We start from the raw sequence: 22,578 nt of genomic DNA on the forward strand, positions 1-22,578 counted from the left end.
GAAGCACCAGGTTCTTAGTGCTGTATAACCAAGGGAATATCAGCTTCCAGTCTGGGCATTGTAATGTTCAGGGTAGAACTAATTTATTTATATACATATCTTTTGGAGACCTGCTGTAAACTGCTCCAGCCATCTAAGTCCTCTCACTACTGATGGAGAAGGATGGGCACCTCTACAAGGCAATGCATCCTTAGATGCCTTTCAGAGTGAGAAGTTCAGAGTTCCTTCTGAACACAAGAGGGAAACAGAAGAATTAGCTTTATTAGGCATCTAATTTTTGTATGCCTATAGGTAAGTGGGATGATTCCAGGCTTACATCACTCGATCCCTTATCAACAGGATGCAAAGGCACTCTACCAAAGGATTGAGAAATACAAGAGATGCACATTTCTTTAAGCTCCAAGACGACAGCAGTGCAGAGAGAGTAACAGCAACTTTACAGTCATGAGTTAAATTCTTCAGTCAGTCCTCTGCAAAGAGTTCAGATGGACTCTGAGTTTCAGCTGAAATCTAAGAAGGAAAGTCTAAGCAGGAATTTGGGCAAGGACACATGCGTCTAATATAGCACAGACCAAATAAATCAAACGGCAAAGGGTTCTGCAGAATATGGGAGGCATCAAGAGGAATCTGGTTCTTTCCAAACCCACACTGCCCATGCAAAGAAAAGGCCTGACCCTCACAACTAGCCAAGACACTTCTGTTGTGCTTGTACTGGTGGGATGGGACAAGACATTCAGATGTTGGGTGTCAGTAAGAGTAATGTCAGCTTCTTCACGTAATATCAAACTACTTTCCCTAACTTTGGCAGCTCAACACATCTGCTGTGTTTTTTATCCATCCAGCAGCCATTCCTCTGCCTTTCACATACAATATATAAACCAAGCCACAATGTTAATGAGCCATTGCATATAGATGAGCTGGCAACCAGTCTGAGCTGACACAGCCACACATAAAAGCCAAAGAGGGCCTTGGGCTTTCTTCCTTTGATTCAGAGGCTGTTGGACCAAAGTCCTGTGGAAATTGCATGGTTAGAGGACACGAAGCCAGGCAGCTTTTGCTCCCACCTCCCTTCTGCAGTCATCTTTACTGCTTAAGACACAAGGTAAGAGGCTCAGTGCCATATTGTTTTCTTGATAGCTGTCTGAGAAAATCCATGGTATTTCCAGATAGACTGTCCCTTCTGTTTCCTTGCACAAAATTGTCACCTAATGACTACAGCAAGGGAACAGAGAGTCCTTTTTTGTGGAACAGGATGTTTGGATTCTAGTCTGCTTACTCACTGGCTTACCTTTTCCTTGGGCAACCCTCCTGTTGGTTCTCTGCTTCAGTTTCTGCTCCCATACAACAGGCTACTGAGGCTTAAGAAAATATTGTCAAAGAAAAATCTGCATCTGCTGTAGTCACCTCAGATACAGAAGGCAGAAGATGGCAGTTCAGGAATTACTCTTCTCTGGGAATGCTGAGTGGTATTTCTGACAGTGGCTTGGGGCTGGAAGGGCCTTAAAGCATGGCTATGCAAGCAAACTAGGGTGGGATAAGCTGATACAAGTTTACAGCATATTAGCTGCTGCGTGGTAACTGCCACTACTGTTGTTTTAACCCTGTGTTAGTACCAGCCAGCCTGTCTTCACCTCATAGTTACTTATAGGCTGAGCATGTACACCCGGACAGTTAACAAGTAGCAGCTAACGATTTGTTGAACGTGTTTCAGTTTCACAGCAGTAACATGCACATAGCAGAAGTCCCCTACATTCAGATCCACTGAGATGCTCAGAGGCTAGGGTAACAAGTTTCTCAAAACTAGTTAAAAAAAGTAACCACCCTTAAATTATCTTCCATTTTGGGCATGACAACATGTAGTGCATGGTTCACTTCCTTAATCTCACAGTCAATTACATCAGCAGAGAAAAAAGAAAAATCTGCATACGTGTTAGTAATAAATTTAAAAATCAGGGCATACCACTTAAGGGTTGACTACTTGTCAGAAAATGGTAATTAAAAGCGTTCCAGCTGACAGTGCCCCTTTAATGAATTATTAGTAAAGTTCTCTGAGAACATTTGATGAACAACACCATAAGAGTTCTTACTTAAACAAACCTATTTTCTGCATGATACAATTTCACTGGACAAGAGGGCAAAAAAAAATCTCCATTTTAGAATCAAATTACAAAAACAACAAAGTAATGGTTTGAATGATCAGGAAGTAACAGGTGCCTCTTCTGTACTGACTGCCTCTATTTCCTATACTACAGCTTTTTTCCATAGGTGCTTATCTAATAATCACCACTATTTTCTGAAATTCTGTTAAAAAATCCCAATAAGGTGTAGCATTAAAGAGATATGGTCATCAGCTAACTGTTAACAAGCATTATGCATACATACTACAGTGACTGACCAGCTCAGTTTTAATGCAGATACAGCAGTGCCCAAGGACTGATCCTTTCGGCTAATACCGAATTACACCAGAGGCTTCTGAGCAGTGGCACGTGCATTACACAAACTTCAAATAGTCGGCTCGTGCTGGGCAGTGTCAGCAGCAGCAAGCACACTCCCCTTCTATGCACAGTCTTATAGGTGCCTTTGCATAAGAGCCTCGGCACATGCCGATACATCTGATTAGACATAATTTGCTGTTGTACGTACCAGCACAGTTGAGGCTGCTGGATCCTGACACTGCTTTGCTGTGCTCCTGATTGAGGACAGGGGAGCTCGATAAGGCAGCACAAAGCACATGGGTGAGGAGGGGTAAGCTTGAGATGGATGAGCAGAGGGCACTGGACTCTTGGGCTAGGCTCTCAGGTGGAAAAGCAGATGGCAAGCAGCTTGGGGGGGGTACACGAGGACTTGGAAACACAGCCCTATTTAGTGGGAGCAATGTGTGGAGTGGGGAAGGAGGAGGGCAAAGGGCACTAAGTCTTAATCATGGATTTGTATTTGGGTGTGAAGGAGACGGGGGGCTGGGAAGCAGGAAGACAGGTGGCGGAAAGAGGCTCCCGTGCATCATTTCCTTTCACTGGTTTCCAGCTCCCTCCAGGTCTGTTGTTTGTCCTTGACTGTTTCAGGAGAAATGTAACAGAGAGCAGCCCTGGGAATTCACGTTTCTTGCAGAAGCTCTGTGGACCCACCCCTATAGCTGGTAAGCAGTGATATTCGGGTGGTTCTTGAAGGGGGGGTGGTCATGGTGAAAGCACTTTCCAGCCATGGAGTTCAGAGCATCCTGCACCTGAAAGCTACTCTTGCATTTCAACTGTAATCAGCAGCTCACCTTAACACTCGATAACTAAGGTGCATCCTTAAGTCTCGGGACGACAGTGGGAATGAGGGGAGTTTGACACAGGAATGTAGATTTACCTTCCAAGCCAAGTTGTTACATAAGTGCTGGTTGTCTGTTCCCTCAGCAGCACAATCCATCAGAAGATGTACTAGCAGTATATACCTGAGGCTCTATTTCCTGTCTGCAAAACAGGACTGTAGTTCAGCCTCCATACTGGAGAAAAGGAGCTTTATAGTTAAGATTCAGAGTTTTCTGTTAGCCCACCCTGAATATCTTCACAAGTCTTTTCTACAAACAGGTAACTTGGACCACATTCAGGCTGTGGGTGGCTGATGAGTTTGCACACTTCATACTGAGTGCTCACAGAGGTAAGATCGTTTTATTTGTTTCTTGATTTTACAAGGCAGGGGTTTGACATGTGAACATGCTTTCTCTGCAGTATCCCATGATAAATGCAAAGTAATTTAAGTTGGCTTACGCTTCAATAAACTCTTTCAACTACTTTCTGCACTATAGGGAGAAATGTGCACAGAGTAACCATGGAACAGGTAACAAACAGCAAGATATTATTTGAAGCCCTAGGAATTTCTGTCCCAAAGAGAAAACCAAGCAGTTATACAAGTGACACTTGCATCATAGATACAGCTACTGTCATCTGAATGGCCACCCTGTATGTGAATGTTTCTAATATCAAGAGATAAAACAAGGAAGTTGATCTCTCTTCCTTTATTCATCTGGAGGTTATGTCTAATCTTGTCACCCAGGTTGCTCATGCAACCTCATGGTGGGCAGGTGAGAAGAGATGCCATAACGAACAGCTCTGCCAGTCCTCACACACACTCTAACTCTAGTGTCTCTCTTCAGTTAGCTGCCTGGGCTTTTCTAACATTGAAAGTAAAGTGAGGTGAGAGTAAATCTTTCACGGGGTTTACACCACTTTACTAGGACTCTGGAAATCTCAAATCACATCCCGAGGTCTGCTGCATAACTGAATTCTGCAGGAACTAAAGCAACTGATGCAAGATTTTTTGAAAGATAGTTAATAACTAAGAGCCTCATTTTTGGAAGTAACTTAGTCCCACGTTCAAATCAGGCACTTAACAGAAGCAGAAACTTAACTCAAAATAGGAGTCCTGGTACCTAGAGCTGCTTGTGTAACTGGAGACACAGGTAAGTTCGAGAGGAGTAATGGGATGGAAGCGATTCACTGTGAGATGCCAGTTTCTCATGAATCTCAGGCACCTGAGCTACTAATGTGGGCACCCAATAAGGTCCCTCAGGTTGGTGGAATGGATCGACACCACAGCAAATAATTCCAGGAAGGCTTAAGCTCCTAAATAAATGGGACAGATGCAAGATGCCTGTGCAGGTTAAACTATATTTTCCATGGGAAACGAGACAGTAAGCTATTTGTAAAGGGTATCTAAGAATGCAACATTCTTCTCACCTTTCTGTCTGGTTTTGTCTGGAATATGAGGACCTCCTGCAGGAAATGCATTAGATGCTGAACAATAAGAGGCAGAAAGAGCCACCAGGCAGTTGGTGATAGCGTAATTTAAATACAAAGACTGGGAACTCATAATAAATCTAAACTTGAGACTTTCATTTGCAAAAGTATCTGCAAATCAGCTTAATATTTGTCCATCTCAAAAATCCATAGTATATTCCCCTCTGTTTCACTTCTTGCTGAGAATATTAAGACGTTATGCAGGCAGAAGCTTTACTTCTTCTTAGATAATAAACAAGTTTCTGCCAAGATAGCAATTGGGCATCTCTCATTTATATTCTCCTAAAATCTGAGCTCCATTAAAATTCTGACTACAGCAAGCTGATGCCGTGTTGCCAGTCCATGGCAACAGATTCACGAGGTCTCAAAGCTTTTTGCAATCATTGAATTTACCCATACAACACCCAAGTTTTGCTTCCATCTTATGAGTAGATGAGGAAACAGACACAAAGGGGAGAACACTTGTCCCATAGCACACAAAAAAAAAATCGTTAAAAGCCAGGAACTGAGCTCAGATATTTGGACTCTCTGGGGAATGCTTTACCACTTGACCCTGTGTCCTAGGTCCTGCAGCCAAAAACCTTCTTATTAGGGTGGATTAGTTTGTTTACGGGTTGAGACACAATATGTTCACTAAGTTTACTCTTTGCTGCAAAATAGCAAGGAATAGAATGTGCTGAATACTGGTCTCTGACCTTGGTAATAAGTTGATTTAATTGGATTTGATTTTTCAAATGTAACATCTCAAGTCAGCCATAAACTCTGGAATTAGCATATCACATCTCAACACGGGAGAGATTTTAAAGCAGCATAAGGAGATGAAGTCCATGCCCAATGAATTTCAAATTACACTGAGGATGAACTCAGCCATATGCATGTCAAACTAAAACTGTGCAGGCTCTGAGTGCATCAAGCAAAGTTATTAATGGCTTACATTTGCTATTAAGAATGCAAAGTAGCTATTTTGCACCCAGTTTGTTCATACATCTCTTCACATCAATGACCCACGTGATGGGTCAATAATTCACTCAATGCATACTGAAAGCCAAGAATGTCTTGCAAGTCAATTACACTTATATAAATAATTAGGAACGCAAAAGTAACTGAAGGATTAGAATAGAAAAAGCTCTGCTAGTGACATACTGCATGCCCCAGGGATAGCAGACCCTGTTCCTGTCTTTAGATTTGCAGCTGGTGTTCCCCAGTACCTTCAAAGGACACTGTGCATGTCCCTGAAAGCAGAAATTAGCCTTAAAAGGGGCAATTTTGAGTTTTAGCATTTCAGGGAATAATCAGGTACTCATGTAACTAAAAGCTATTTGCTTCCTGCAGGAGATGTGAAAAAAAGTAGGACAGTAGGCAAATAGCTGCCTACTGAGATTTGATCCTCAAGATTTGCTCCTGAAATTTGTTTAGCTTTCATGGCATTCAATTGTAATAAATCACAGGAACATTTTAACCAATCTGCTAGGCACAAGCGGAGTCTAATTCAGACAGACAAAATTTGCTTCATCAGATCTCATATGAAAAAGCACCAAATACCTTTAATACCTCTGACTTCAGCTGGAAATCTCTGAAGTCAGACTTTTTCACAACCCAGGTCTTGGGACCACAAACTGACCTTAAAAGCCATGGCAGGGGCTGCAGGCTATGCTATACATCCCTACAAAAGGCATTGGAACATCACGATGCAGCAGCCAAGAAGTGCTGAGGGAAGGAAACTCTTGAGATGAGACTGTAATGGAACAAGATGTATCTAGACAGCTTGGGTGAACATCACAGAAATCAGGCTTCAGGAAACAGAGGTAGGACAAAAATCTGTCAATCACAGTCTGCAGTGCTGCCAACACTTGTGATCGGAGCACTATATGATGAAATCTACCAAACTACTGATGTCTGATGCTCTTATTGTTGAACCTCAACTGATTAAACATGCAGCATCAGTCAGAAAGTGCCAATCTACCTTGCAGCTGCTATATGACAGACTTGCAGGCCCGGTGAGCTGAAAAAGGAGCATGGAAGATCAACAGGTAGCAGATGATGTGCTTCAATATAAGCTCAGCATGTCAGATGGACAGATACATAAAGGACCGCCTATAGGAGAGAGCCTATATTATCCAAAACGGTACAAGAAAATGTGCATCTGTTCACAATGCAATGAATCCTTTCCCTTTTTAACAATTCTATGGTTTCATTATTGGTTTATTTGCTTTTTTAGATGCACAGTGAGAATTAAGAGGCTACATTCTCCCTCCCAGATGCTCCCGTTCCCCATGTTACCAGCTGTAGCCCACCTGACTGATTATAGCAATCATAGTATTTATACTTCTGAAGTAAAAAGCCAGTTCAAGAAAATTAAGTCCAAAATGCCTATTAGTGGAGAACAAGTCTGGAATGATACTACATTCAACACATCTGCTGGAAAACTTCTGAATGACAGGACACAGTCATTCAAAGGAACCTAACACATGCTCATGAAAGAAACGGTCTGGTAATATTCTTAAGAGAAACTATAATCCTCAGTAGAGAAATTCAAGAAACAAGGACAACTCGATTGCAAAACAATGCCAAATCAAAGCAGCTAACAGAGAATCAACGGACAGAAAAGTAGCAAAAGAACTAATAGTAGAAAAGACCTCCATAAACTGTACATGTGGGATTCGCTTACGAGAGTACTAGTTATTAAAGGAAGGGGGGTGAGAAGTGCTAAGTAATAAGCAGCACAGAACTTATGCTGCAATGTAGCATGCCTTTAGTCTTTGGCAACTGAGACATGCAAAGACGGAAAACTAATTTACACACAGCTCAGTGAGATAAACTATCCAAGGAGAGAGCTACGCACATACACACACTTTCATCTTGAGAGAAAGCCTTCCTCACTTTGTACTTTGTTTATCTTAAGATATGGAATAGAATAAATATGAAAGATCTGCCTTCTATATGGAAAAAATAGCGATAATTTGTATTTATAGCACACCATTGCTCCTGAAAGATCTCAGAATACGTTAAGTGACAGCTGTGTTCAGGGATCATTTCAGTTACTACTGAAGCAACGTGCTACTCTAACAGGGAAGGGCAGTCCAAAAGTTGCTTTGTAATAAAATAACACTCTACAGCATGAAAAATCTTTATCAATATAAAAATAGCCTCACAGTCGCATGTAAAGTAGTGGAATTATTCTTATTTCCTTTGCAGACAGGGAACATGAGTTAGAAAGCAATGGAAACAGTCTGAGACCACAGAGTCAGGACTACAGCTCAACAACTGCCTATTTCCAGACCAACGAATCCAACTTTCTCCTTTTCACATCCTTAACCATTTCAGGTGAAGCTGCAGGCTACTGCTGCAGAATGCAGCTACCACCTATCATGTCATCTGATACACCTCCAATTCTTTTCTCTCCTGCTGTCTGACTATCTGAGAAACACTTGGGCCTGGGGTTCCCAATGGGAACCTGGCAAAGCAGGGATTTGAATCTGGCTTATCAATACCAAAGTGATAGTCCTATATACACTGCTATGGTTGGCTTACTGGCAACAAACCACCACAGCCTAGTGGGGTTTTGCCAGTTTAGAAATCAGTCACCTTGATAAGCACAAAAGACTGCGATACTGAAATGACAGCCTAGCTGAAGGTAAGGACTGCAATAGGGCAGTGCTCTTAACACTGAAAATATTCCCACACTGCTGACAAGGATAACCACCCACTACGCTGTTTACCCTGGTGCTGTAAGCAGGTGAAAGATGGCAGCAGAGCAATACTACTGCAGTGTGCAATTCGTACCATGACTTACATGTGATTGGAGCACCAACAAGCCTGTATCTTAGTGCTTATAGATCAAAGTCTATATCATAAAAACAAAGTGGCTGAATTCAAAGGAACTCTTCCTACTGCAATAAGATCCAGGTTAGGTGCTCATTTCCCCTTCCCTCATCTTCCCCAGGGTCACACAGAGGGAGTATTACAGACCTGACAAATAATACATCAAATCCTGTCCGTAAGGCTGATTGAGCGTGCAGCGTATGACCACACAGCAGGGCTAGCAAGGCTGCTGAAGCCTGTTCTGAGCATTCTTTTACTGTGTCTTTCCTCTGGAGCAGGAATTAGCAACTCCCTCCGACGTGAACTACTGTAAGAAGACTTTGTATCACGGCAACACTTGCTCTCTTGCTTTTGTTCCTTTAACACTGCGCAGAGAGAGCAACTTCATGCTTATCTTGTGCATTGATTAAGCAAGAACCTTTTTCCAACCACATTGAAAGCTGTTGCAACAGTGCTAAATGTTTTCTGTCAGCGATCTTCCCCACACCCAGAGCTGGGTCCGGGTGGTATGAAGCCACTATCAGTTTAAATTTACCAACACTTTGGAAAGAAAGAGTGTACGTGAATGGAAGCTTTTATGTGACAAGGTAATGCTGAGGACCGAGATACCTTGAGATTAGATGCCGAAGCAGGGTCAGAACTGTCACGGTATTCAGAGGTGGTTTTGCCTTGGGTAATGGCTGTCTCCTAGCTGTGTCGCTGATGCCTGAGTCAGCTGCCTCTCAGCCATGGGGGCTCCTGCAGAAAGCCCTTTTGCCGCACCTTGCTGGTGACTGAGACTTGACATTGCCAATCTGTAGAAACAAATTGCGAGTTAATGATTCAACCCCTTAAATACTTCAGCAAAGAACAACAAAACAAGAGAACACACAGAATTGGCTCACATGACACCGTCCATTTTCCCTGTGGCTTTTATGGTTGGTGTTTATGCAGTATTGCCTCCCCAGCCCACATCTTCCTGCAATATAGTTCTGGTTATAAAGAGCTTCTGCTCTCAGCCATGCAGGTGAGAACCTATTACAGCCTGCCTTTCCCACACATTTAGAGTGTAATGCCTTTTTCTAGCAACAGAGAGGAAAAGTGACTAGACAAAACCTGTCCTTCTCCTTTAGAAAGCTTCAACAAAAAGCAAAATATGTTATTTTCAAGACTTCTCAGCAAATCAAAATGAATTCTCTTAAAGCAGATACAAAATTGGCATAACATTATTGAATTAAATCCCTAATTTTTTTCTCTTGCAACCACAACAACACATTACATAGAAATCCATAGCAATGAGAATTCTTGTTTGGGTTTTTTTGACCAAAGAAAAATCCCAAAAGATACAATTTGCTTGAGAAGTAATTTCTCCCAGAGAACAACTTCCTATTGAAAATTTAATATTTTCAGTGGAAACCTAATCGTCTGAAAATAGATATAGTTCTGTGGGGAAATCCTGCTGCATAGTACAGACAGCTTAGCTCCCAGTTCGCTGTTCCCTAGAGGCAAGATACCCAGCATGACTGCACACCTCATGGTGCACTCTGAAGGTGAAGCGGATCATCTGCTGCATGGGCATTCTCTGTCACAGTAGAAGGTGCTATGGGAGATACAGTCTAGCTGTGGAATTAGTTTGGCACTGGAAAAATATCAAATAATGAAGTTTTCTTTAGTCCCTATGAAGTGCTCATTGCTGGAGAGTGCTGGCAAACCTTTTTGTCTAGACAGAGCTCTTTTACAAATGCCATGTTTCTAGCAAGTGGTGGAAAGGGATGACCATGGGCCAGGGCTGGCCTCTTGCCCCTGCGGCACATAGGGCAGGATAAAATGCTACTTCTGTAAATTTACCAAAGCATTAATGGTGTTTGCATATATGAGATGTCATTTGCTCTTCAGTCAGCCAAAGTCTTTAGACTCTTTCCCCCAGTAACTGTAGTCATGGATTAATTTTGTATGCAGCACTAATAACAATATTATTAATTGCTAACAATGACAGTAACGGCTTTATTGCTGTAAATCTTTTACTTATACACCTCCAGTAAGTATTTTAACCTTTGAGGACCCCAAACTCTCCTAAGCTTTCAGAAAACATGATTTGCTCGAGTCTCCACTGCTGTGGTGCCTGTTCCTTCACTTATTCATTTGCCTGTGTTCTCATGAATGAATTATTTCTTCAAGTCAGCTATGTGAGGGGAAACTGCAGCCTATCTTTTCAAGCCATGTATATACAGCATTGTGTGAGCAATATTCCTGGCTGCAAATTAGCTACTGTTTGTTATCACCGAAACCTTATTGGAAGGGTGACTCCAAGGTGCACTGAAGTGACACTGGGGCTGCTCGGCAGCAGACCACATCAGGTAGCAAACTCTACAAAACATATACAAAGCATAATGAGAAGGAAGACCCAATTTTCAGGCAGAGGTTTGGAAACTCCCTGCTATAGGCTGGCAGGGTATTACAGCAGTCTTCCTGAAGTGACTTATTCCCTTAAGTAACCAATGGCCCCTATAGAGTCCATACATTCCATATATGTCAGAGCATACATGTTTCCTTCCCTTAAAAATCAGCAAGGGAGGGGATAGCACATGCCCTTTTTATATATCACTGTTGGGGTGGCTGGGACAAACCTGGTTCACCCAGTTTAAAAGGCAGAAGGATGAAACCTCCCTCCCGTCCTATCTAAAGGAGGAAAGTTAGGCACTTAAGAGGACTTCTTCATTAGGTACTCACATAAAGCTGGCTAGATCATACCTGTGTGCTTACAGGAATCTGAAATGAAAGATATCTGTTCTAAAGATATTTCATATTCACAGTGGATATCATAAATTAATGCACAACCCACAGGTAGGCAGGTACTACTTTGCCTTTCTTGCTGAAAAATGGCCATCATTGCACTGGAAAAGGGCAGTTTTAACATCTTGCAGTAATTCTACTCAGCAGGAAAGAGGGCAAGGCAGGTGGTAAGATCCTTTGGTGTATCCACTAGAAACTCCAGTTGGACTTCAGGTTGGCAAGAAGTAGTCACTTGGACTGGAGCTGTGACAAGACTCCCAGATTAGCATGCTGAGCTGGACCGAAGGATCACATTTCCCAGATGGAAATGGCATTTTAGGCAAGGCTTTGGAGGTATAGCCACTGTTTCAGTGCTCAGATCTGCTATCAGGAATAAACACTTAATGGCAACATTGCCAGGTCCAAGAAAGGTTACCTGTGTCAGCTTGCCAGTACCAGCAGGCCTGGTCCCTTTGCCAACATGCCCATCAAAGATACAGGGGGCACAAAGGATGGTGTAAATCAGATTTTTTTAAAACATACACCTAGAGCTAACTGGCTGCTTCAGGCAAACTTATATTCTTGCTATACTTACAATTGATTCAGTAGAGGGCTAGTTCTTTTTGGCAGGCCTTGATTCTGATATAATTTTGATGTAAGCAGCAAGACAGGGAGACAGGATGCTGCAACTGTCATCCCATCACAACAGGCATATTCCTGCTCTACCCAGGGCAGCTAGTGAAGAGCAAATGAGCTATACTCTCCAAAGGTCTCAATAGTAAAGCAGCCAGCAGATAATATACCATAAGACTAAGTGTTATGGTTTGCTTTTCTAATAAAAAAGGATTTTATAAGGTATTAGGAATTGGATATTTCACATACTTTGTTCAGAGAAAGTTCAACAAAAAACAGAAAGGACTGAAAGACGACCTGAATTTTGAAAAGACCTCATCAGGACTGAAAAAAATAATCCTTTAACTCTGTATCCCCCTTTCTTCTACCTAAGCTTCTTAGAACGTCATCTGAATCCCTAACAAAGATGTATTTCTAACAAAAGCTACGGGTTCAGTGGGCTGCTTTTCATTTATGCTGTCTCCTTCTAATGATTCAGTTCTGCCAACTTTGCTCATACATCCATTGCTGTGAGGGAAGAAACACATGTGAAGCCACAAGAACTTCAGTGAAATAGCAGGTGACGGAACTTTGTTCTTGTCAGGCCCCCAAATGTTAAACACCTTCTTCCTTCACTCACTGATCTCCTCAAGCGCTGCACGTGGCTGAGATTAAAGCCATTTCCCTGGATTAATGTGCTCTGCACAAAGTGTTGCACAAAGGATTTACCCAAAGAACAATTAAAGCGCCTGGTCGTTATCCCCCCTCCTTCAAAATTTTTCAGAACAAAACAATTGAAAACAAGTAAGAGCAGAGGACTGCTCAGTGACATTTCTGGGTGAGCAAAGGAACTCCAGCTGGAATGTAGCAATCAGGAACTCTAATGATTGTTATTACCTACTTGCAGAAATGCAGAAAAAGGAGAAGGTAGAAACGCATCTTTTCAGAACTAATTTTCTGGGCATTTATCAAATATTCTGGGTAGAGGGACTGCTAGATTAGCTAGGAAAGATCAGGAATTTGAGAACAGAAATCTAAAAAGTTTCTGCTTACTTTAGTGATCACTGTGAAATACAAGACTGGAACAGGGGAGCGGAGACATTGTTTTCATAGCTAACCTTGACGTGTCATCTTTATTCATTGAGTAGTTTTATTAGTAAATGCCCCACTGTTTAAGCATACAAGCAGTGCAATGCACTTCCGATAAACATACTATGCCTGGGGACAGCGGCAACTTTGCTAACTGCTGCAACAAGGAATTTCACATGCAAGGCAGCCAGCAATACTGTGTTTATTTGGGCCTAACAGGAAACATATCCTGGTAAATATTAGCTAAGACATAGTTGGGTTACCTTTGCTGATTTAAACTGAAAGGACTTTAAGTGCTGTATTATATAACTTGCTTTATATAATCTCCTCTAGACAGTCTGTGATGTACTTGCAGTGTGCTTACACAGGAGGGAATTTTTCTCCTGCTGAAGCAAATCAACACACTTCAGTTGTATGTGGGAGCACGAAAGATTTGTTGAAGGGAGAATTCCTTTGTCATCCTGCCTGAAGAAGGGTGTAATTCTTCTGCCTCTTTGATCTACTTGGGGGTAGCTTAAGCAGGGCTTGTAAAAGAGCCTCTGAAGAAGGCATGTAAGATTTAAGGAGGCAGGAAAAGAACGGTAAAGTTTCTCCCCTTCGCATCTATTCACGAGGCTAAGGAGCAAGTCTGCTGTAGCTCGCCCATGCCAAAGGTACACACGTGCAGCTTATGATGCACAGAGTGTGGCATCCCAGCATTTCACACACTGTCTATTCTGGTAATGACAGTAAATACATTATTGCAGAAAAGGACAAAATGAATGCAAATGACAGCTGAAGCCACAACATTTTTGCAAAATAAACAGGGGTGTTAGAAGTTAAATACTGGTAAATTTCTTGGAATAGTGTGTTGCACAGGAACATTTTATTTTTGCTCAAACTGTGCATTAACATGAACATATTAAAAGTGTGTCAGGAAAATAAAACTTGAGGACTGTTCAGAAAGGTGATCTCATTCCCCCTCTTCCTTGGATATGTGCTTAAAGTTTAACCTTTGTCAGCTACATTCTCAACCCATAAATTCAACAGCAAAAGCTTAAAACAGTGAAAACGTACAACAAAAGTGACCTTCACTTTTTCATTCTAATCTCAACGAGCAGAGGAAAAAGGTGATTTCAGTCTACGTGAAGGCAGCAACTGTATGAGACACAGAACAAATTCATTCTCAGGGCTGTCGAGACAAACAAGGACATTAAATCATAGAATTTACCTCTGGCTTTAGAAAATGTAATTAATTTGCACTTAGACTCCATCATTGATAATTTAATATTTTCCCTTTGCTGCCAATTATCATATCTAAAGGTTTTCTCTGGCCCCCATAACTATGTCTAATGGAAGGATTTCTGTGTCAGCCAACTAAAACATTAGGCAGCTTCTCTAAGTTAATCTGGATCCCTAAAGGGTAAAGGAAAGACTTTGCCAAACAGCAGTTCGTTCCTTCATAAAACAATTGTGGTGACAAGTGGACCCTCAGAGGGTGCATATGGTCCCTTTACTGTCTATTAGGAGTCACCTGTACAACTGGCATAGGCAATTATCTAACATATAAATGGCTGAAGTTAAACAAGATGAATTTCACACTAATAACTCACATCAGCATATCTAATCCACTACATGCCAAAGAATTATCCTCATTTTGGATATATGAAATGAGGGCTTAAGGGAGCTAAACAACTCTTGCCACAGATATTTAAGCACATTACTCCCCCGATATCAAGTGAAATTTGGGCAGTCCCTTTGACAACAATTTGAGCACAAGCATTTTGCTCCTAGCCAAAAAGGAAGCCTGGGTGGGACAGTGATATGACACAGGGTTTCAGGAGTGTGTTGCAGCATCTTTTGCTTGCGTCTACAAAACGTAAATCACTCTTAAGGGTTGTTTTAGTGTCACCGTCTATGGGGAAGGGTAATGTGGCAGCAAAGTAACAACAGCAAACAATTACAAAGCCCCCAGCACCTCCTGATCTGAGGTGCACTCTTCAAGTCCAGGTCCTTCAAAAGAAAACATCCATAGCAGCTGCAGGTCCCTAAAACATTCAGGTCTCTGTGTGGCTGGGGACACTAGAACACCCTCGGCGTGAGTCGGCAGTAAGAATATTTACTCCTCAAGTTCTTAATTTATTTCAGTTGGTTTTAAGCTGAAGCTTTTTGCCCCCAAGAAGTATGATTACAGTGCACAGTTAAATTTGGCTACATGAGAATTTTGTTTAACAAAGGCTAAACAGGCAGACCGAGGGTACACTTTCAGGTGGGTTAGCACTGAGCAGTAATCAAACATCCTCTCTGGCAAGGAAACACATTTTATGCTTGAAGGGTGATCAACTGTGAAATCAATTACTTCTAAGAACATTCCTAAGTTTTGGGTCAAAATCTGACCCTAGATCTGTCTATGAACATAACAGGCAATCTCTAACTCTACAGTGGATCAACTTCTCCCCACACCTGCATGTCTGAATAACTGAAAGACTGGGAACTTTCCAAATGTAGGTTAATCCAAATTTGAGTCTGAACACGTCTGGAGTTTTTTCTCCATCAGTGACTCTTATTCCCTGTGTCTCCTGTTAAGAAGTTACCTGCTTCTCTATGCCTCCACTTACTCAACTGAGCAGAGGACAATATTAACAGTTGACTGATTCAAAGTTTACTGAGCAAGCCAAAATGATTATTCTTTGCTGGAATGCTCCTTAGGCAAGAATCTGTTACTTTCCTCATATACTTACTGGAACTTTCCCCACCAGCTGAGGGGAAAATATGCAAATTATATAACTTTTTCCTAAACAAGTGTCTTGAGACTTTGTCAGAATTTACTTCTTGCCTGCAGGTATAAATGAAACCTGCGTTACCCATAATGTTTATTATTTCTTATTCTCCAGAACACTATCAGCAGAGGGAATGTTCAACTACCTCCGGAAACGCTTTACCAGCCGCATCAGAGAACGAAGCCGGCGGAGGGCAAGGCTCGTCTCTAAAGATGGAAGGTGTAACATAGAGTTTGGCAATGTAGAACAGTCAAGGTTTGTCTTTTTGATTGATATATGGACAACTATCCTGGATCTCAAATGGAGATACAAAATGACTATCTTCATTTCAGCATTCTTAGGCAGCTGGTTTCTATTTGGTCTCCTCTGGTATGTTGTGGCATACATACACAAAGATCTTCCAGAATTCAATCCTTCCATAAATCACACCCCCTGTGTTGAGAATATCAATGGCCTGACTTCAGCTTTCCTGTTCTCCTTGGAGACCCAGGTAACCATCGGCTATGGCTTCAGATGTGTCACAGAACAATGTGCCACTGCCATTTTCCTGCTCATCTTCCAGTCTATCTTGGGGGTAATCATCAATTCGTTTATGTGTGGTGCCATCTTGGCCAAGATATCAAGGTCCAAAAACCGGGCTAAGACTATCACCTTCAGCAAGAATGCTGTCATCAGCAAACGTGGTGGGAAGCTCTGCCTCCTTATTCGGGTGGCAAACCTCAGGAAGAGTCTGCTGATCGGGAGTCACATCTATGGAAAACTTCTGAAGACCACCATCACTCCAGAAGGAGAGACAATCATTTTGGACCAGGTCAACATAGAATTTGTAGTTGATGCTGGCAATGAGAATCTCTTCTTCATTTCCCCATTAACTATTTATCATATCATAGATAAGAATAGCCCATTCTTCCACATGGCAGCAGAAACCATTCTGCAGCAAGATTTTGAATTGGTGGTGTTTTTAGACGGTACTGTTGAAGCCACTAGTGCTACCTGTCAGGTGAGGACATCCTACATCCCAGAAGAGGTGCTCTGGGGTTATCGCTTTGCTCCCATTGTGTCCAAGACCAAAGAAGGGAAATACAGAGTAGACTTCCAGAACTTCAGCAAGACAGTGGCTGTGGAGACTCCCCATTGTGCCTTCTGTCTCTACAATGAGAAAGAAGCTAAAGCCAAAGAGAAGAAAGGTTATGACAATCCTGGTTTTGTCTTGTCAGAAGTTAGTGAAACCAGTGACACAAAAATGTAGTTCCAGATATTCATGGGACCATATCTTTTCTCATAATGAATTCAATCTTGAGAGGATTAATAATTTAGTAAAACAAAACAGAAACACAAGTTTGTTTTTACTCTAAAACAGCATTTATCTTCTCAAAAGCCTCAAATCAAAGAGGAACAGAATGCAAATACCAGTGATCTCCAGAACACTATTTAACTACACTATATATATTTCATAGAATTTCTATTTCATAGAATTTATATTTTTATACCTATGGGACATTTTATGAAGCTGCTATGTTGGAACGTCCAACTGACTTAAGTTCCCAGAGGCATGCAAGTCTGAAAAAAACAAAAAGAATGGGATAAAAACATGAAAAGAGGAGACAGAAGACAAAGCTAAAAAACCCTAAGGTACTTAGGAGCCAAAACCTCAGAAAAAGTATGTTTCTGGTGCCAAAGTCCTCTATGAAAGCAGACTCTCTAGCTCCAGAACACTTGAGCACTTTTGAACATTTTGAAACAATTCCTTCTTTCTTTGCGGTTGGTACATCTACAGAAATGGAGCATTAAGGTATGGTACATGCTTAGGAAGCTAGAAAAGACAAAGCTTGGGGCCATCCTGCTGCATCTAGAACTCTGTAAAATGCAACTTCTCTCCTGTGAAAGCTTTTGATTCCTTTCAGGGACAAATAGCCAAATGGAAATGAAAAGTGAAAAAAAAAAAAACCACAGAGAAACAGAGACCCACTATGGGAGAAGAGGAATTTTGAGCTTATTCCTAACTGTCTCATCCTTCAGATACTCTTCTCTCCACTTCCCCGGGAGCCGGCTAACTGTGAAATTAGGAAACATCTGAAGACAACTGTCCAGAAAGAAGGTAAGCCACAGTGGGGAGATGAAGAACACATTGATTGCTTCACACCTGGCAGACAAGCAATCCAGTGGGAGAAAAGAGGAAATTCCCAGCTCTAGATGTATCCTTCAACAAAATCCACAATGCAAACAGAGATTATCTTTTCCTTTGAAGCACAAAGGTCTTGTTAAAACAAAAACATAGCATAGGAGCCTCCCACCAACAGTGGGCTTCAGATTTAGTTCCAAACCGTTCATCTCATCACAGCAAAACGTTCATCCCTACAGGAAACAAGTTCTGCTCGGTGGTAGTGAAGTAGTAGTGAACATTTTCCGGGTATGATTTTTGACATTTAAGTTTCAAATGCAATAAGAAGTGTCAATAACTTTGGTGAATTTCCACTTCCTCACACTTTTTTTTTTTTTCCCCAGCTACTTCTTTTGCTGAGAGTTCAAGTAGCAGAGTTCAAGTGGCAGACCAAAGAGAGAGGTTTTTTTGGGAACTCTTCCCAGTGATGTAATTCAGCTCATTTATTTTCAACACTGTGATAAAATGGAAGCATCTTTTCAAAAGCTGCTGAACTGAGCAGTTTTAAAAGAAGGGGAGAATTAAGCAGGTCAAATGATGACAAGACAAAGTTATTTTGCAAAGGAACGTAATGTGAGTATGGAAATCAAACTCTGGGAACCAAGAGTGTTCATGTCTCAGTCCCAGTGTAGTATCAACTCCTTTGTTGGTTCAGAACAAATCACTTTAGTACGTGTCTCAGATTTACCATCTGTAACACGGGACAAAGTACTTATGCTGTACAAAGAACAATGTTATGAACAATTATGTCACTAAAGCACTTTAAAAGCCAATTCTCAACCGTCTCAATCTTTCCTCTCTTTAACGCACCACTGTTACACCCTTCTTCGCTTCTAGATGGAAAGGTCAGCACAGAAAGTTCTGTTCTCACCACACATCAGAATTACTAAAAACGGCTGCACTATGGCTAGAACTATGGAATGGTAGAACTGCCAGCTGAAATCTTCAAGGTAATTCAGAAAGATTAACCGATATCTTAAGTGTACTGGTTTTGCAACCTTGCAAAATAACATTGTCAACTGTAAAAAATATTTTTACAGTCCAAATCACCACAGCATCTGAGCCACCCCAACCATTTGTGCATCTCAGATTGTCTGCTTGGAAGGATGGTTGGTTTATCCTCCACTCTGAATGGCACACCATAGCTGCTGCTACGTTTCCTTTATAGGCTTCCTGTACAGTTGCCCTGTAATCTCCCTGTCAAGGAGAGAATACTTACAAGTATTCAAGGCTTACAAGTTATACCTCTTACCCCTAAGAGAAGAGATGCACCAAGATGCCCTTAATAGAAGTAGTCTTCACTGTACAAAAAAGCATGTTAATAGGAAATCCATTTAAAAGATCAGACCCAGCTATGCAGTGAGGAGACAGGAGCTATTCCTATTTTCTTTAAGTAAAGCTGGTTTGGGATGTTAGTTTTAGAGGGGAAAAATAACCCAATACTACTCCAGTGCCTGTCCAAGAGGTGGCGTACATCCTCCAAAGTTTAAAGGGTCCCTAAACAATGCACTTGCGGGCTCTGCCCTTGGAAAGCCATCTCAAAATCCTAAACCTCTAAGTTCACCACACAGTTTTTCAAACCTCTCACCCTGTGCCTCCACAGCACAAGTGTGAGGAGGCATTATTCACGTCTAGAAGTATTAAGCACTACCAGGACTCAAGTAGAAGGTACTTGATCTCACTGTGAGGATGATTACCTGTCGTTCAGTCTATTCTAACAGTTACCCCTGCCTCAAAAGCTAGCTATGCTGCCAACAGTAAGGGAAGGGTGATGGTTACTCTTTTGCATGTTTTGGCATTACAGAGGGGGAACTGGCTACTGCACGAACAGAGGAGACACAAGGGGGACATAGCCAAAGTTGGCAGGGCCATGGTTGAGCTATCAAGCTTACTTAGAGGGGGATCATACTGGCACCTAACTGGGAACCTAGGAATGAAACCTCCTCCCATGATCCTGCTGCTGATTGTCACTTCAGGAAGCACCAGCCAGTCCCCGCCTGCCAGCGGTGCGCCAACAGGAGATAGAGCACTGTAGTCAGAGCCCAGCAGCAGGACAACAATGAGTGGAATTTCCTCTTTCTGTCCAGAGAGGGCTGTTTGTCACCAGAGAGATAAAGGCCCAGGGCAGGGAAAAAGGGTTATCGGGAGACATGCCACACACAGTGCCACTCAGGACAGACTCCATAGGAAATCTATTTTGGGGGCTGTCACCCCTACTGCCATTAAAAGAAAGTTCAGTTAAGAGGATGAAAATAAATTTAATCTTGCTGAGCAGAAGTGGCTGGAGGGAACCACAGACCTGATACTGGAAAACAAAGACTGGCTTCTTTACCCGTGACACTGTTTCATTTTTACATCTCCACAGCACTCTCCTCAAGCCTTACGGTTCTCTTCTCCCTCCCTGACTGTCCACTCTGCAGGCTGCCCATACTGCCGCAGCAACAAGGAGTCCTTTCCACAAAGTGGAACATGCAGCGGAGGCCAACAGCCTGGCCAACACAAAGCAAAGGACTGCAGAGAAAGTCTTGTCTCTTCAGGAGAGGAAATCAGCTGGATTAAGGCCTAAAGAATTTAGCTGTGAAACCGTTAGCCAAGCAGCTAGGCTTGGGAATAACGTGTCTGCACTAAACTTAATTTATCTTCTCATTTCACAAACAACATGTTTCTTCTACTGTATTTATTTTACACATTCATTCAAGCTGTGCCTAATATTTCAATCGTTTTGAAATAGATTTACCCTCCTGCTGGCAAATGAATAAGGCATCCTGCTGACTGCTGGAGAAAGGGCCATGAATTAAAATAACTGCTTTTAGTAAACTGACGTGCTAGTTAGCTGTCTCCACACACTCTTTAGTAGTAACTGGTGAAAAGAGACCCCTAAATAATAATAAAAAAACCAAACCCTGGCAAACCGTTAAGATACTCACACTGACTTGCGTGGTTGGAATGTGGCAGACCACTGCTAACTAGCACACAGCAACTGCCTGGATAACTTCTGCATGTACACACTTCCTTGTAAACTCAACTACTCACCCATAAACAAGTCAGCAGTGCGCAAAGCCCCAACACAAGTGAGAGCAGCTGAGGTGTCATATCCTCTTTCCTCTTCCCAGGCAGCAGACTGATGCGATTAGACCCATGCAAATTCAGCTGGGAAGAGCCTTTATTTCCCCTTCCCTTTTATTTTGCCCCCTTCAGTTCACCCCCACCTTGAACTGTCACAGTGCTGGCCCAACTCCTGTGCCCCACACAAATGGGGAGAAACCACAGGGGATGTGAGCAGGGGCCCTGCCATGGCAGGGATGGGGGAAGCTGAGCAAGTTCCTAAATCCTCTGGTGAATCTGTGCCTACAGCTTCTTGCTGCAGCCAGGGAAGCTTCTGCGACAACATTGTCACTGGCCCTAGATCACATATAACACTGTGACAACGTCACTGGAACAAGAAGTGGGGAAGGCAAAAGCCCTTGCTCCACTGCTGCTAGAATGCACAATGTGTTTCCTGAGGCCAAGTTGACATTCCTGTGGTGGAAGCATCTGCCTGGGGAAGCTTATGACTTGAACAAACTGCTGCACCAGACAGACATAAATTCTCCCTGCTCCAGGGAGCTGGACAAGCAAGGGGAGGCTGGAAATGAGACAATCTCACTCCCCATCTCAATTTGCATACTGCTAGCCAAATTTAAGCACAGAAAGTACTGAAGCTCTTGCTGTCCTGGGCGATCGCATCCCAAGCAAGCTCTGCAGAGACGAAGTTACCGCATTATTCTGTATATGACAACCCACTCCAGAGGCAGGCTGGCATGCTAGAGACCACGCAGGGCTGCTGTCAGAGGGATCCGAGCGAGCCCCGAAGCGTCTTCTGCCTTGCTGCCGCTGGATGGCAGCCCTTACCTCCAGATCCACGCACAGCCAGCTCCATACAGGCAGCCACGCTACCCTTCGCGTTGGCAGCGCAGCAAACTTAACGCTGCGGACTATGGCAATCTTGAAAGCGCAAAGCAAGAATTTATTGGGACTGTTCCTTATTTTATTACACAAAGTTTAATGCATTTAGTGACTTATTTTTGGCGTGAGCTCTGCTGGCTGGATATATTTAGCCACTTCACAGAAGTGTTGGGAGACTTAACTCACTGCAATGAATTCAGAGGTGACGTCTAAGTGGAGGGCTGGGGGCTGTAAACATCACGTCTGCAGCGACATCTAAAGCACCTTTAACAGAGTCTGCAGTAGGTGGGGTGGCTTAGTAACAGCGAGGCTGGGTCTGGGGAGACCTATATTCCATACACAACTCTGGTCTGTGACTTCAAGCAAGTCACCGCTCCCTGCCTCAGTTTACCCAGCTGTTAAAGCAGTAACACCACAGGCCACCTCAGGAAAGCACCAAGTTCTAGTTCTGTTAGTTTTGCAACAGTGCCCAAAAGCGTCTGTTCAGCTGAAACCCCCCTCTGATTTGGAAGCGTTCCTCGTGCATTACAGAGCCTACAGAAACTCACGCAAAGGATTCACGGCCACTGCAGCGGCGTTACATATATCGAAGTCCAAATGACAACCCTTCCCGCTCTGGCGCCAGGAGCTTTGCAAATACCACCAGAGGATCCTTAAC

At 42.6% G+C, this 22,578-nt stretch overlaps 2 protein-coding genes across 4 annotated transcripts in view; one reads left to right on the plus strand and one right to left on the minus strand.

Moving 5' to 3' along the window:
- The window catches only part of KCNJ5 (potassium inwardly rectifying channel subfamily J member 5), a 51,629-nt gene extending 35,780 nt beyond the window's left edge, over positions 1–15,849 (minus strand). The window contains exon 1 of one of the 2 annotated variants that reach the window (XM_054802910.1): positions 1,289–1,416. The gene's annotated coding sequence lies outside the window, so the exon portion shown is untranslated. Of the gene's footprint in view, positions 1–1,288; positions 1,417–9,212 lie in introns of those variants that run through there. The other variant, XM_054802907.1, reaches the window with a different exon arrangement.
- Positions 968–20,794, plus strand: KCNJ1 (potassium inwardly rectifying channel subfamily J member 1). 2 transcript variants are annotated; one of them, XR_008574030.1, is made up of 6 exons: positions 968–1,102; positions 3,063–3,136; positions 3,568–3,642; positions 15,929–17,912; positions 18,813–18,925; positions 20,341–20,794. XR_008574030.1 is itself a non-coding variant. In XM_054802911.1 (4 exons), the coding sequence occupies exon 4, from the start codon at positions 15,948–15,950 to the stop codon at positions 17,061–17,063; it is 1,116 nt and encodes a 371-aa protein (XP_054658886.1). In that variant the 5' UTR covers positions 968–1,102; positions 3,063–3,136; positions 3,568–3,642; positions 15,929–15,947; the 3' UTR covers positions 17,064–18,788. The 2 variants fall into 2 exon arrangements, 1 of the variants encoding a protein (XP_054658886.1); XM_054802911.1 differs by lacking the exons at positions 18,813–18,925; positions 20,341–20,794 and having other exon boundaries at positions 15,929–18,788.
- The last annotated feature ends 1,784 nt before the right edge of the window (positions 20,795–22,578 follow it).

The sequence above is a fragment of the Grus americana genome, chromosome 24 (genome assembly GCF_028858705.1).
Source record: "Grus americana isolate bGruAme1 chromosome 24, bGruAme1.mat, whole genome shotgun sequence".
In the NCBI taxonomy this organism is placed as follows: domain Eukaryota; kingdom Metazoa; phylum Chordata; class Aves; order Gruiformes; family Gruidae; genus Grus; species Grus americana.

Excerpts from the sequence above, each read along its gene's own strand:
- KCNJ1 (XM_054802911.1), top strand. The coding sequence starts at position 15,948 with ATGTTCAACTACCTCCGGAAACGCTTTACCAGCCGCATCAGAGAACGA.